Source organism: Gavialis gangeticus, unplaced genomic scaffold (genome assembly GCF_001723915.1).
Source record: "Gavialis gangeticus isolate Ggan-Ray unplaced genomic scaffold, GavGan_comp1, whole genome shotgun sequence".
Lineage (NCBI taxonomy): Eukaryota > Metazoa > Chordata > Crocodylia > Gavialidae > Gavialis > Gavialis gangeticus.
In genome coordinates, this window is record NW_017729022.1 from 44,659,333 (window position 1) to 44,675,159 (window position 15,827).

At 40.0% G+C, this 15,827-nt stretch overlaps 1 protein-coding gene across 6 annotated transcripts in view; it reads right to left on the reverse strand.

Annotated features, from left to right (window-relative positions):
* Positions 1-15,827, reverse strand: part of CEP290 (centrosomal protein 290) — a 118,121-nt gene that overhangs the window by 80,186 nt on the left and 22,108 nt on the right. For 4 of the 6 annotated variants that reach the window (XM_019514830.1, XM_019514827.1, XM_019514826.1 and 1 more), the window contains 10 exons: positions 15,227-15,389; positions 14,101-14,201; positions 13,932-14,019; positions 13,274-13,386; positions 10,385-10,477; positions 9,985-10,069; positions 7,916-8,058; positions 6,669-6,833; positions 5,444-5,593; positions 2,412-2,527 (listed from right to left, as the gene is read on the reverse strand). In XM_019514830.1, coding sequence (XP_019370375.1) covers positions 2,412-2,527; positions 5,444-5,593; positions 6,669-6,833; positions 7,916-8,058; positions 9,985-10,069; positions 10,385-10,477; positions 13,274-13,386; positions 13,932-14,019; positions 14,101-14,201; positions 15,227-15,389 — 1,217 coding nt within the window. Of the gene's footprint in view, positions 1-2,411; positions 2,528-5,443; positions 5,594-6,668; positions 6,834-7,915; positions 8,059-9,984; positions 10,070-10,384; positions 10,478-12,307; positions 13,100-13,273; positions 13,387-13,931; positions 14,020-14,100; positions 14,202-15,226; positions 15,390-15,827 lie in introns of those variants that run through there. The other 2 variants (XM_019514828.1, XM_019514832.1) reach the window with 2 other exon arrangements.

Sequence of the window (15,827 nt, forward strand, 5' to 3'; positions counted from 1 at the left end):
CATGTATCAGCATCCCTGCACTGAAAAATGGTGCTGGGGTGCCTTGAAGTAAAGCTCATGGAACCAGCTTTAGATCAAAGTGCCCTGCCACCATTTTTTCAGCACAGGAACACTGATACACATGAATCTTGGGCACTTTTAATTAGCTCAGCCCACTAATTATAGCCCCCCCTCCCCACCCACTCCCAGGGCTCCTCTGCTGCTCCTCAGGGTTTCCCCACTGCCTCCTGCCTCGCCCCACACCCAGGGCATTACTTACTTGTGGTTGCCCATGATGTATGTTCCCAGGGAAGAGTTACACTAGTGGTGACGCATACGGGGTGCACAGGGGTGCATGTGCACCCCCTGCGAGTGCCATTGCATCCCCCGACAGGCTGCGCTTCCCACTCAGGCAACAGGCTGGGGGGCAGGCGGGAGTGCCAGCATCCCCCCTGCAAGTGCCGACCAGGGAGTGGGAGTGCCAGATGAAGCAGCTGCTTCCGCTTCCAGCACCAGATGAAGCGGCTGCTTCCAGTCCAGGTGAGTGCGACTGGCCATGGGCCCCTCCATCATTGACTGATTGCTGCGGGGGCACGTGCCCCCCCTGACTAAGATGGTACCAGTTGCCCATGGGTTACATTATCTGCCAGACCACAGCTTCTCCCTGGCTGCTACTCTTCTGGCTCAGAGAACAGTAGCAGTTATAAGCATGTTAACCCTTCCCTGCCTGCTCCCATGGAACAGACTATGTGCATAGCCACAAGTATGCCAGGCAGGGAGCAGTGAGCAGAGTGCTGGTGGGGGTTGGGGGGCAGTGGGCCCAATTCAGCCCAGTGAAGGAGTGGAGGGATGTTTACACTAAGTGTAGCCTACACTGCCTGCACCTTACTGTAACACAAGCTGGTTAACATCAATCAGAGATAATCCTGCTTTTGAGTGGCATAATTTTGAGAAGCATAACAAGTGCTTAAAACTAGTTTTAGGTGTTAATGTGTGGGCAATCCAGGTGTTAAGAGTACCAGGAGCTGCCCAAAATTACCATGTAAGAGGACCCTTAAGCAATTCAGACTCTAAAATCTTTACCCTAAAAGAGTATGCATCTATGAATGGGGAGGAGTTTGACAGAACTCTACTTTCGTTCTCAAGAGATGTTCTCTTAGGAGGGACAATTTTCTGGGCTTCAACATGAAGAAGAAAAAAAGCCAGAAAAGAACAAGTAGTTCTATCTGGGACAGCATACACATGTTCAAATAATCTGAGATAATTCTTCAAGTTTGTTTTCCTGGTAGAAGAATGTATCTAGAGTTGCATGTAAACCCATTTGAATGCTGAAGCACTGAAGAGTAGAGACCTTGCAGTGATGACACTGTGCAGCTCGTGGCAGGGGGTGGGGAGGACATGCACACATCTCATATTACTCTGAAGGATCCCTTAATCTGCCTGGTGACAGATGACCCCAGACAGCTCATGGTTAGCCTATATTTCTCTGCAGCACAATGTGGAGGTTGTGAAGGGGGCATGTTTTGCTCCCAGCTGGAGCAGCAGGGTCCAGCAAGTGACACATGGTCTCTCTGTAGTGGGCTGGGGAGGGAGAAGGAGAAGGGCAAATTTTGGAGCACTATGTTCTCTACTGAGAGAAGCCACAGCATGAACAGACTTTTGTTATCCTAGGACAAACTCTCCTGGGAATAATTTAACCATGGTTTTTCCAGGTTATTTTTCTCTTGGAGTGGCCACTTTTACTCTAGGAGAGAAAGCCTGAATATCTGCACATTTGTGGTTTCTCCAGAGACAGCAATGACTCTCTGACAAGAAATTGAATGTGTGTATGAGGCCTGTGAGGCAGAGGCCTAAATCAGGAAGATTTTGCTCACTGATACTACCCAAAAAGCTTTAAAAAGCTTAAATGGCTTTGGAGGAGGTGGGAACAACCTGAAGCACCCTCAGAATCAAGATCTTCAGTTTGCACACGGATAGTGAAGTTACTTTCTCTGCAACATCATTCTGTTCTATGTCATGACATTCTCTCCTACTTACTCTTTTCCTTTCTTATGCTTAAAAGCAAACGAGACCAAAACTCTGACTTTCACAAATGTCAGGTATACATAAAATTAATGACAAGGTCATGGTTTACAAGATGCTTCCCTGATGCCAAGGTGATCTGTGGCACAGAAAGAGCATTACATGGACCAGTTCTTATAACAAAACAGGAATCAAAAGGCAGGTCAAAATGACACTGCTTTTCTGGAAACTGTCTGGCACAAGTGGGAGTGCATAGGCAAATCTCAAAAAAAGAATGATAAATGCCTTCAGAAATTACTGTCAATACAATGGGAAAATGGATATTTTTCTTATTTTAAAAAAATCAACATTTTTATAGCTTCTTTTGTCATACTAACACTCTCAAAAGGTAGATGAAAAATAATCTGTACCTTTGATATTCTTTGTACAACAAGCCCTGTTGATGACGAATGACTGCAAATTTTCGCTTGTAATCTTCCACCCCTCCTTCCAATTTCTTAAGTAACTGCTCCTTATTTTCTAGTTCCTAATAAAAATGAAATTATTTACAACATAGGCTTCAAATCAAAGTATTCAACAAGGCTATGGTCATTCCGCGGTATTTTCTAATGGTAACCTATGTGGAACTAAGCTCAATATGCTACTGAAATCATGCCTGTACTTTTGCTATAACAACAGAACAAAACACTCAAGTAAAATTTAAATACATGTAAGTAATAAATGTATTATTTTATGGGTCACTACTGAAATACTGAGAATTACCTGGCACATGGTCTCACACAGCTGACAAACAACACATTTGTAAAATGTCAAGTCACTCTCTTATTCCCAAAAGCAGTTATACTAATCACACAGATGAAAAAGACCTTTCTAATAAACAAAAGCAAGGTGACAAGGTTGATTACAGGCAGTAATTAACCTTACTTGTTACAGGCAGTGTTAATTTAAGTTCACTTCTCCCATTCATCCCCTAAACTTCTCCCTACCCCACAAACCTCAACAGTCATATTATTCCTCCCAAACAACTGAAGAGTTAACTCTTACAATACATAAGTATGCAGAAATATGCGTGGATTGGTATTCAAGGAAAGTTGTACAAGCATATCATTTGCATCTGTGGATGAAACTGCAGAATCAAGGTCTTAAGCCTCTGCTACACGTTACATATATTATACAATTAACTGGTTAATCACGCAATAAATTTAGACCTGCCACACATGCAAAGTAAGGCCAGCCACAAATACAAAGTAATTATTACGCAATAGAGCTGTGCGAAGCTTCAGTAGCTGACTAGATTTCGCGGAGATTCGGCTCTATTCGGGGACCAAATCTCCAAATCCAAATTGAATCGGGAGACCAAGAAAAAGCTCCAAATTGATCAAAAGCATCTGAATCAATTCAGAAAAGCTTTGGAAAAAGATTAATCTGATTCAGAGATTTGACCATAGACTAAACAGGCTGCTGACAGCTGCCTCCAGCTGGTAAGCCTGTTGGAGTTGGACGAAGGGAAGGAGCATGGGGGAGGGAGGGAGGGATTGGGGCTGGGACAAGCCGCCCAGCCAGGGTGGGGAGGGCGTATTACTCAGGGAGGGGGCAGGGGGTGCAGGATGTGGGTGCGGCAGTGCTGAGAGCAGGGGCTCAGCCCTGCTGCCACTTGCCCGGGGCAGGTGGGGAGGGGCAGGATGCAGCTTTGGCTCACTCCAGGCGGAAGGGGACAAGCGGCAGCAGGGCACAGCTGGGACTAGGCTGGGGCCAAATGGGGGATAAGGCCAGGCAGGGCAAACACGGGGGCATCTCCCGCAGCTCCCCCCGCCCAGGGAGAGGCAGGCACAGCCAAAGGAGCCATCCGGCTGTGCCTGCCTCTCCCCAGCAGATCCAAATCACCAAATCTGTCCAAATCAGCGCCAAATCTTCCGAAGCTGATTCAATTCAGGACAGTGATCTGAATCTCCGAACTGAATCGCTGTCCTCTGAATCAGCCAAATCTGAATCGAATGCTTTCCTATTCACACAGGCCTAACACACAAACAGCTGGTTAATTGTGCAATGAATGTAGACCAGTTACACACACAAAGTCATTATCACATGATAAAAACTGCTATCCAGATATAAAAAGAGCCAACCACCTATAAAATTAGTGCATGAAAATGTATAACTCAATAGCTGGTTTCTATCCAGCTTTAATTTGAATGTGTAGCGGGGACCTGAGGCATCACAGAACTAGTAGAAAGAACTAAATGAAAAAAGCTGTGCAGATCTGCAAAACAGAAGTTTGTTTAAAATAGCAAAGCTACTCCAACATCAACCCTGCTTTATCCATGGGTTCATGAGACGCTAATGATTACAGCATAACAATTACTAAGCACTCCTGAGCAGTCAATCCTCCTTCCTTTTTGGGGCCAAACTACAGATGTCCATATGCCCCAATTACATATATTCTGGCAAGCTTCTGACAATCTAATTTTTACAGTAATAACCAAGCAAAACTATGATAATGCCCTGTTGGTAAAAGAAAGTAAACCATATTAAACATAAGTTGATTTTTTTTTTTTTTTTAATAAACTGACAGGAAAGACCTCCCAATGGCCAAATTTGGGTGACTGTGCTCCTTCACCTTTTATTATGACAATCTTTGATTATACCTTCTTAATTTTCCACACACTTTGCTGCTGGAAGAATTTATTAAATTCTTTAAAAATAGCTTTCAAAGCAAGTCAACCTTTAAAGCAAACTCATATGCAAAAAGTACTAGTTCCACAAACTGTCCAAGAGGTAAGTCCATGCACATAAAACAGCGATTCGCAATAACTGTTATAATTATCATCATCACCACCACTGCTAAATATACAAATACCTACCCACAATTGACACAAAATAAACAAGAGATAGAAATCCACAGTGTAAAAAATATTCTGATCTGCTGTGGTTCTTTTGAGTTCTTTGCAATAGGAGAACTGCTCTGTTACTTTTCCACGATCAAAAAATGAGTGAAAGTGAAGAGTTGGCATTTTCTGAGGGCTGCTTTGAATGTAATTTTAGTTAAGAATCACTGATACAGAGATTCCCTTCAGTCATAGTGCAATGTTACTGATTTTCAAACACTATGTTGATAACCGTCCTGTGTATGAAATTCAATGTAGTTTAAGAAGTATCTGATTTAGCTTCTAAAGAGGAAAGAGGACTTGGTGCCTTTTGTCTGATTGACTTAATGGATTTAGAAATATGAGAATTTTCCACAGCCAGTTTCTAGAACCAGAAATGTCAGGCAAGGAATTGATGAACAGGACATTTGATCTTAGCCACCAGAGGCCAAGTATTAGAATAACATAGAGAATAATTTCAGAGGATTCTGCAGTTCCCCCATACACAGTATAGGAATGGATTTGGAAGTATTCAGATGTGTGTTACAAACATCTGTAATAACCAGATATAAATCTATTACCTGTAAAAGATGTATTAAATATTCATTCTGAGAATTAATTATATTAGCACTTGAAGGAACCATCCCATCCGGAAGATTTACTGTTCTGAATATTATATTGGCCCCTTCTGACTGCCGTAAGGAATGAACCTCATTTTCAAGTTGTTCAATCTAAAGAAAACAAACAAAAATAAGAGCAGGAAAAAAAATCATCGTTCAGCAATTAACATTGACATAAAACCTACTTTCCCATCTTAGATTGTCATAAATTATAAGTGCCCCCTAATTTAACTATTTCCATTTCTTTCCAAAATCTTTTAAAGTAATCCTTCATTTTTTAAAGGTTACATTAAAGTTAAATATTTAAGACTGAGCCAAAAGGGTAGATACTAAGCACCTGAGCAGGTTCACACAACTAGAGATCATGTGAAGCCTCAGTGCCCAATGAGACATAGTTAAAAAAAAGAGTGAACCATTTTTTGGTCTTTTTTTATCTTTGTAATTCCCTTTTAGCATAACTGTCCCCTAGAAGTCAGCTGTTTCATAATACCCTATGATAGGACACTGGACATGCATATTTTTCCAGAGATGAAGAAATGTTAGGAATGTAATTAAGTGAGGACAAGTCTGCAGATGTAATCAAAATTCTAATTTTATAGAAGCCTAAGTCTGTCTGTCTGTAGTGATTTATTCCCACTCTGATTGACTGACAAACAGCCAATAAGAGCGTGAAGAAGCATTCTAACAGAAGGCAGGCCGCCGCCATAATGGTGGGCAGAAAGGAGACGGAGCAAGAGTAGGGGGTGAGGCCGCCCTGCTCCCTGAAGGTGGAGGCAACAAAGTAGACACAAGGTGGGGGAGGCAAGGGCAGCAGCGCTGGCCTCGCTCCCTCTGCCCTGCTCCCTACCGGTAATGCACCAGTGGAGATGGTGGGGCCAGGGAAGGAATGGGCCCAGGCCTGGGCCTGATGCGGGGGGGTGGGGGGAATGAGCCCAAGCCAAGGGAGAAGCCAGCCCGCTGCGGCAGTGGGGGTGGGGGGGAGCCAGCCTGCCCGCTCCACCTTCCAATCATTCTTGACAGGCAATTGGCTAGTCTGCAAATAAAATATCAGTGAAGTTAAAAATTAGATAGGAGCATCATTTTTAAGACACCTATATCTGATATTAAGTGCATTTTGTTTGGTGCTGCCCACTTTTTAGTTGGTTTGGAACCACTTTTTAAACGTAAAATAATAAAAAGTACTTACCTTTATATTTGCTTTTGCTAACTGGTTAGAAAAATTTGTTGCCTCCTTCTGAGATATTTTCAGTTCCTGCCTTAACTCTTCATTTCGCCCTGTAAGTTGGTCAGCTTGAGCCTTCAAATGCAATCTGGCATCAAAGAGTCCCTCTGAACTTTTTGATTCAATTGCCTAATAGATATCAATTCACTTAGAAAACAGAAAAACAAAACAAACAGAAGAACCCAAAACACTTTCTACATATTTCCTAAAAAAATTGAGTTTTCCAGCATATGTAACATGGAAGTAACAAAAAAGCAAACTTTTAGATTTTTTTAATAGCTAAGAACAATTTTGTTCATAATGGTATTTACTAAAGAACTTGATTTAATTATATTAATTTTGTTAAAACCAATGCTTGCTTGGCAAAATCTTTTACTAGACCACCTGTATAGTTGGGAGATATTTTAGATAAATTTTAGGAAGACTGCCCCCTCATATCTGGGCCTTTTTTAATTTTATGTGGGAACAGGTTTTTTAGAAAGATGGCTCAATAAGGAAAACAATGCCAAATATTAATAAGCATGTTAATATTAGGCCAGGTGTGTCTGAAGAGAACATCACAGAAGATACAGAAAAGTGTACAAATATACATTTTTATCCAGGCTTTTTGTCTGAGGCAACAGCTCATTTTGTTTTTCTTTTGTTAACTTTGTTTCAGTTGTGCTATGCTTTTAATCTGAGTTTTTATTAATTAAAAAACCAAAGCTGCAAAAGCTTCATTGTGAACATTAGGAAATAAAATAAATCGTGGAAATATCAATACAGTAGCATACTAGTAAGCTATGTTTTTCTCAAATATTTAGGGTGGAAAGCCATATAGAAACTAGGTATTATCTACTGATCATCCATATTTTCTCCTTCTTGCTAAGATTTTACATTTAAAGACTCGGATAAATAATTGCACCTCTCTTTATATGGTAACATAATGAGATGGAAGAAACAAGAAACCTATTCTGTTCTTTGGTTTTAGTCCACATAAATGAAGATCAAAATGAAGCTGTAGAGAGGTTTAGAAGTAGGCAGAGGAATAACTTGCCCCTTTTAATTGCCCCAGCAAATATCCAGCTGGATGTGCTGAAGGGCCACACTGGGAGGCATTTTGGGCCTAACAGCCAATATTCAATACTAAAGTAATGCCATGCTTGAAATATAATCAGTAGTATGTATACAACTTCTATGAAGTCAAACAGTTCCAACAAAAGACAATTTACGTTTACTAATCTTTCCAGACTAGGGATGATCAGTGCTGTTTCTCCTCCTTTCACAATAGGATCCTTCTGCATTTCTTTGACAGCTTCTAGTATTTCTTTCATTCCTTGCTCAAGTTGTTTATTTTCTTCTGATAATTCTTTTACTGAAATAAAGTTATGGATATTTTTTAAGTTGCTATAATATTTCCAAATATTTTAGAAAGCCTATATTCCATTAGACTCTGACAGTTTGAAAGACAATAAGAATATTCATCTTAAGCACATAAATATTGATCTAAGGAATTAATAATAGAGCTGGTTGGAAGTTTTATTGAAACATTCTGCATCAGAAAATACCAGTTCAACATCATCAAAATTGTACATGGAAATATGTTGACTGTGTTGAATCTAAGTGAGCTTCCTGTTCTCTTATCTGGTATTCAGACCTTGCCACCTCTAGAAGCCCCAGTTCAAGTCAAAACTTCTCAGGCTTCCTAGACTTCTTGTTACAAGTATGGAAGCCCTGATGGTAGGGAGCCTAGCAGCTGCAGAGCAAAAATCTTCTTAACCAGGCTGCCAGATTTCAGGGACCTCATCTACCTCATTTTGAAAATCAAAATGAAACTTCTTTACTTCATCTACACAGCATTTCAGAATTCCCTTTTCATGAGAAATTGTAAGCTTTCACTTCAATGAAAGAAAAAATCTTCTCTTGAAAGTTCTGAGTTTCCTATATTCCAACCATTGTTTCTTAAGACTTTAGTTTTCAGTACTTTAAAAGCAAATGTATCCAATTCTCTGATTCATGTCCTCAGCCAGCAAGGAAGTTATGCGTGTGCTTAACGTTAAACAAGTGAGTTTGTTTATTATCTTCAATAGCATGGTTTTACAAGCTTAAAGCAAGGGGTATGTTTAAGTACTCTACTGGATGAGGCAAAAGAAAAGAACTATTTGGTCATTTTCATTTCATATACTAAAGTGAAGATGACACGCTTCCTCTTTACTGTAACTCAGGGGTTTTCAACCTTTTTTAATAAATGCACCCCCAGTGGCCTCCTTTTTAAGTGTACCCGCAGCGGGAAGGAGGTGGCAAGGGGCCAGACGCTAAGCAGGGGCGTGGTGAGCAGCAGAGCAGCGGCTGCGCAGCATCTGTATGGCCCTGTTTTCGCCCCACCCCTGCTCCTGAGACAGAGGCATGGGGTGGCATCGCTCCTTCCCCGCCCACCCCCCACATACCCCTTGAGTCATTTCTAAGTATCCTCAGGGATACGCATACCCCAGTTAACAACCCCTGCTGTAGCTGATCTATATCCTTAATGTTTAAATTATTAAAAGTATATATAAACATAATGAGAATGCTTTTAAAGAGAGAAGTTGAAGTGCTGAGTGAAATCCTAAAGATATAAGACAGTGGTCTCCAACCTTTTTAAGTAGTTCACCATTTAAAAGCAACCCAAGTTCTACTGTGTGCTACCACCACCTCCTCCCTTCCTCGCCACCCCCCCAGCAGCTAAGTCTGTAGGGAGGGAAAGGGGGGGGCACAGGGCAGATTGAGGCAGAGGGAGAAAAAATTATTTGGGGGCGCACCTCCCCAGCAGATAAGTCTCACCCGGCCAGGGCCCCACTCAATTTACCCTTGCTCCTGCCTCTATGGCACTTTCCCTCACTGCGGGGGCCTCAGTCTAGCCCCTGTCTCTTCCCTCCCCCATGGACTGACCTCCTGGACTAGGGCGCATGCATATGCACGCATGTGGGCACTCAGCCCCAAACCCCAGCCTCAGATCGACTCCAAGAGGCTCCGAGATCTACCAGCAGATCAAGATCCAGTGGTTGGTGACCACTGATAAAAGAGAATTTGGTAAATAAAGCTTTCTCTCATCATTTTAGAGCTGTCATGTTTTCATCCAGATTAATCCTCAATCTAAATTTCAGAGTTGAGGTGCTATTACCAAATAAATTAGATGTACCTCCCATATACATGCTCATTCCATGCATTAAAAAAGATACTAAGTAATTTATCATTTTAAACATGAGAAGAAAATAGCTATAAAGAAAGATATGCCTAATACAACAAAAGAATTACAACTTACATTTAGACTGAAATTTAGCTATTACAGTCCTGTTCTGTTCCAAGTCTCTCTCTCTCTCATTTAATTCTTTTGCAAGGTATTCATACTACCAGGGGACAAAGAAAAAGAAACAAAAATTTAAAAATGGATTTTTAAGACAAAAATTCAGACTTTTAATGGAGAAATATCAAAGAGACTTATAATATTGAGGAATGGGTAATTAAATAAGAAAATATGCTCAAAGAAGTATTGTTAAATTGTATAAATTCTACACTTCCAGGAACAATTATGTATTTTCATGTAAAAAGTCCAAATCTACACAAGAAGAAAGCCAGAAAAAGGAAATTGTTAAAGACATAAACAATATTGGTGTGCACATTTATCATCTCGTCATAAATGTCTTTGCAAAATCTTGAACTACCTGCACTGCCTGGCTTCTGCATTTTTCAAGCTCTAATTCTGTATTTCTATTGAGTATGTTCTTGGCCAACAAATTCTTGGATATCTGCTCATTCTAAAGGAACAATGAAATATAATTAAAGGATTGATTTCCATTTGCTTTCAATATTATATTTCTGAGATCTTTTTCTATGATATAAATAAAGATATATAGATATGCATAGGAAAAACTAAATTGTATTACACGTTTTGCAGCTTTGTTATATTACTGGATTTACCTGAATCCAAGATAACTTTGAATTTAAGAAGACCCCTCCAATAATTAGATTCTATAAAAGGATAATTATAAATGTTATAATTTTTCATGTCAAGAATCTAGTTATTGCCAAGTCATCTCAAATGTGTACCCTACCACTGCCGTGGCAGGAAGACAGCAGCAGAGGGGCAAGCAGGGAGCAGGCAACGAGGAAAGCAGAGGTGAGGGAGCATGTGAGGCAAAATGGATGGAGGGAAAAACAGGAGCAGGGGACAGGTGGAAGAAAAGCAGGGGTGGCCTGGCTCCCATCCCTTAACTGCCCCCACCCCAGTGACCGCCCCCACCCCACCACTTGTTCCCCACTTCTGCTGCTTTCCCCTCTGATCCAGACACAGGGGAGCCCCAGAGCCATTTCTGTCCCACACAGCAGGGCACAGCTGTACCAGGAGTCTGGCTCAGCTGGGGCTGGTTCCTCCTTCCCTGGTACCCCCTCCTCCATCACCCCTTTTGGTTGGGAGCAGACTGAAAGGTACAATCTGCATGCTGCAGAGCTGGGTACCCTGCACAGCTGCTCCCTGCAGCACAGGGCAGGAAGGGCTCTGGAGCTCCCCTGTGCCCGCCAGTGCTGAGTCAACCTGCTCCAGTTGGGAGCTGTGGGGAGCCACTGTGCAGGGAAGCCTGGCTGTCTGGACACTGCAGTAGCAGTGTGCATATATCTCCTTTCCTGCTTGATTCCCTGCCAGCAAGGGAGACTATAGGAGGGGAGCCTGGCAAGGAGCAGATGCTGGACGCATGTATTTGCACACTGCTGATATTGTCCATGATCCAGCCACGCTCACTGCATAGCTGGTCCTCACAGCTGAAGCATTCTGATACTCGATTCTAAGATGAGCTTTTATTTTCCCCATGAAAACTTTTCATAATATGGATAAAGATGAATAAAAGTAGTTGCAAGCCAGCTAAGGAACAATCTGCAAGTTGGAGGGTAGCCAAGAGAAAAAGGAGCCATTCACCAAATTTATGCACTGATCCTCTCCATTGACTAATTTACTTGGTGACATGTGTCCCATGTGCTAAAGCTGTTGCATCCTCTAGCAGGGGGTACCATTCTCATCTTCTGCATCTCTTAGTAGAGAACAGGCTTCCCTGTCTTGCCTCATCCAGATAAATGGCTGTGAATCGCCCAATTTTGTATAAAATTTAAATTAAATCAAAAAGGAATCCTTTCAGTGTTGTGGCTTGTTATTTAACTGGAATTAAAATTTAAGATTAGAGAGAACATTATAGGCATAACAGTGTCTAAAAAGTAAGATTGCAGGAATGTGGAGTAAGGAGGAGGGAAAGATGAGAGAGAAGATAAAAAATAATTTTATCTGCTTTTGTAAAAGCTTGAGTAGGCCAAAGAAATAAAAATATTTTACAGATAAAAATGGAAAGAAGTATGAAGTGGGAGATGTTTACCGTCTACATAACGGTACCAAATCAGCTGCAGTGCCAGTGGCTTTATATTAAAAATCTCTCATTACTTATACTGCATACATACCAATTCAAGTGCAACTGCCCTATATTTATTTAAAGTAAATTGATGAAGTAATAAGTATTAAAATGATATACTCAAAATAAATGACAGGAAATATTCACCTAAAACTTACAAGAGATAAATTTACACGTACTGTGGCAGTGTCTCACCTGTGATCTAAGAAAAACTAATTCTCTCCTCAATTGCCCTATGAGATTTTCGACTGGATCTATCTGACATGTGTATTCCAACTGTCCACTTTCAAGTGAAGTCCTCAAATTTTCTACCTGCAACACATCTGGAGAGCACATCTGTTCATTGCTGGCATCTTGAAAGGCAGAACACTTTATTTCAGGGTGGTCCTGCTCAACTTTCAATTTCCTTAATTGTGATTTACATGGGGTTGCTGACTTTCTAAGAACAGCCTGACTGAAAATTGCAGACTTTTGGCTAGGAGACTGCCTTCCCAGAAAATCTTGAAGATATGTTTTGTCTGTGTGCTCTTGAAAAGATGCTTGGGTTCCAGAATTTTGGCTATAGCACCCTTCTGTCTCTTGACTTTTGAAAGCTTTTTGTGTAATTTGCAAAACAGGAGACAAATCTGTACAGTCTGATTTTAAGCCTTGTGATATCTGCCTATTGACTGGATAGTCTGGTGCTGTTCGTGTCCCTTTGGATTGCAGTTCTGTTGATTTGTAAAGTTCTTTTATAGAAAAAGCTTCAGAACTATGCCAATCATTTCTAGAGTCTAATGGGACAAAATAAATATTTCTACTTTTTTCTGACCCATTTAAATTATGAAGTATTCCAGAAATTCTTCTTGAGAGGTTTCCCAAAGCCTTGGTGGTCTCGCATCTCTCTCTGTCTGGTTTTAACCCACTAAGTGATGCTCTTCTAACTGAAAGCATTGTTTCTGTCTCCATATTATATGAACTGCTAACCTGCATTCATGAAAAAACAATGTTTGTTATAGTTTCACTAACACAAAAATTGTTTCATTTAGGGTCTTTTTTTACATCTTTACAATACTGGCAGATAATTAAAAACTTAACACCCAAATGTTCAGAAAGGAACTTTTTTTACTTCAATTCATAATTATATATAGAATACTCATTTACGCATAGAGATGACCCTACCTTGGCTTTAAATTCATCAGCATCATCTGTGCTGATGAAACCTGATTTCCTTTTATTTGTCTTCATCTCCTCAGTAAAGCTATCAGTCAGCTTGAGGTCACCTGCATCCAATCCTAATTACAAACAAATTTACAAATAAATGATAATAAATGTATTTATCTACCACAAGAACATAGTGAAATGTTCTGAGCAGTAGATCAGATTTCTGGTCTCTCTTCTCTACTACAAAGGGATTGTAATAGTGCTCTAAAAAGCAGCTCAAAATTTTTTGGTGGGGAGGGGGGCAAGGAATTCCTTTGTTGGCACAGAATTGGCAGATTCTTATATGAAGCTCTTTGTAACACCCACATTGTAAAGATTTGCTGGAGAGTGAGTATATGGCAGGAACACCCCCTATATTATCAGCTGATGGAACAATCTTCAGCAGAGCCATCACAAGTCAGAGCAGGTAGCAGGCTGGAGGATTAACAGAAAGTATGCCATTCCATCTTTCAGAAACAAGTGAACATCTAGGCCAAAACAGTGAGTCAGTTTCATAATTTTTAAATATATTTGCAAATGAGCACAGTCATGTAATCCCCAGCAGGACCACACAAAAATCACTTGGTTGCTGGTCTAAAAAGGCACAGTGCAAAAATCAATCAAAATACCATCCTACCTAATAATGCAGCTCTTTTTCCTTTCTCCTGAGCCAGTTTACGAATCTGTTTCTTCAGTGCAACTCTTTCTTCTTCTAGTGTTTCAATCTGCATATATTTAAACATAAATAAGCATGTCTCTCCAACTGCATTTTATACAACCATATTTAAAAATAGGCTTTTACTTGCCTCTTTCAAAAGAATCTGGTTTTCTGCTCTGTACTGCTGTTGTTTCAGTGTTTTGCTTTTTCTAAATTCATTTAAATTGATCATTGTCTTTGGATCAAGGCCTGAAACACAATACAGACTATTTTAACTTTAGCTATATTTGGTTGATTTATTAATGAGAACTAAAAACAGTACATTACTAACTCTACAGACAAAGCACACTTGGAGACTTAAACTTAGGCCACGTACAGGCACCATGTTTCTACTGGGAGAATCACCGTTCTCCCTGTAAAAAATATCAGTGTACAAGCATTTACTCAGTTTCTCCTAGGGGAACCATGATCCTTCTTGGAGAAAGATCTTCCAGGTGTCAACTGCCTGGAACAGCCCAGCTTAAAGATGGACTGGGGGCTTTACCCCACTGCTCCATCTGCTCTGCTCTTGGAGAGAAAAGTTTGGGGAAAGTGCTGGGATTTGTTCTCCATTATTCCACTCCCCCAGGGCCTAGGAAGAGTGGAGCACTCACTGCTCCTACACCTTCCTCAGACTGGAATTACCCTGGTCTGGGGAAGGCATAGAGAGCAGAGAACAGCAGGCAGTTGTGGGCTAAACACCTGCATACTCCCTGTCCTAGAAAGATTTCTACCTATGGAAATTTCTGAGAACTATTTTGGAAAAAATTTCCAACAAGTAGAAATTACCTTAATTCACATTATATTTATCTGTCTACATTTTCAATGCAGTATTATGTATAAAATAAATACATATATTTGCCTCATATTGTACTATTTGATTGCATGAGGCAGACCGTGCATCTTGGAATCAAGAAAAATGTATTCAACCTATTTATTTCCTATGCAAAAACCACAAAACAAACAAAGAAACCCAAAACATAGTGCAGCAAAGAATTGCTTATTTCTGAAGGGTTTCTCTCTCCCCCACCACACTTCTGTAGCTTATCGGTTGTTCTTAATAAATGAACTAAATATAATTCCTTAAATTTTGACAGTATGAATAAAATTACTTCCATATAATTAAGGCCGGATAATAGCCTAACTCTGTGACACATATGGTAAAATTTAATGGACAAGACCCCGGGCTTTCTTGAGGATAGCAACAAATGTAACTAATGACAAAAAATCAATACCTAGGCGTTCTCTGAGGTCTTCATTTTCATCAAGAAAATCATTAATTTTAAGTTCCAGTTTGTTCACTTCTTTGATTAAGGCTTCTATCTCATGATCTCTTATTTTAATCTGCTTTTTTAAATCTTTTATTTCAACCACAGCATCTTCCAAGCCATATATTCCCTGTAACGGTTCCAAAGTGGATATATATGGACATATTTCTTATATAAAAAGAAAACATAAGAAAATTATAATGTCCTATTTCATATTTTATCAGTATCCCTGAGCATTAAAAACTAAATAGTAATGTTCTAATATCAGAATAATATTTAACATTAGCTGAAACTAATTAATTTTTAGTAAGAAATGCTTACTGTCCAAAACAATTACCCTAGGTGGAAAACCAAAACAAAAAGAGAAGGAAAGGACTTAGGATAGATAAGAAGTAGATATGGAGCACGGATCCTGGTTGTCTCTGATAAAAAAAAATCCCCAGTTATTGGATTTAAAAATGTTACCCAAATCCACATTTTTCCATGATTAAAATGAAACATATGCATACACATATACATATACACATATATATACACACATATAATACATATTAAATAGTGGTGTTCC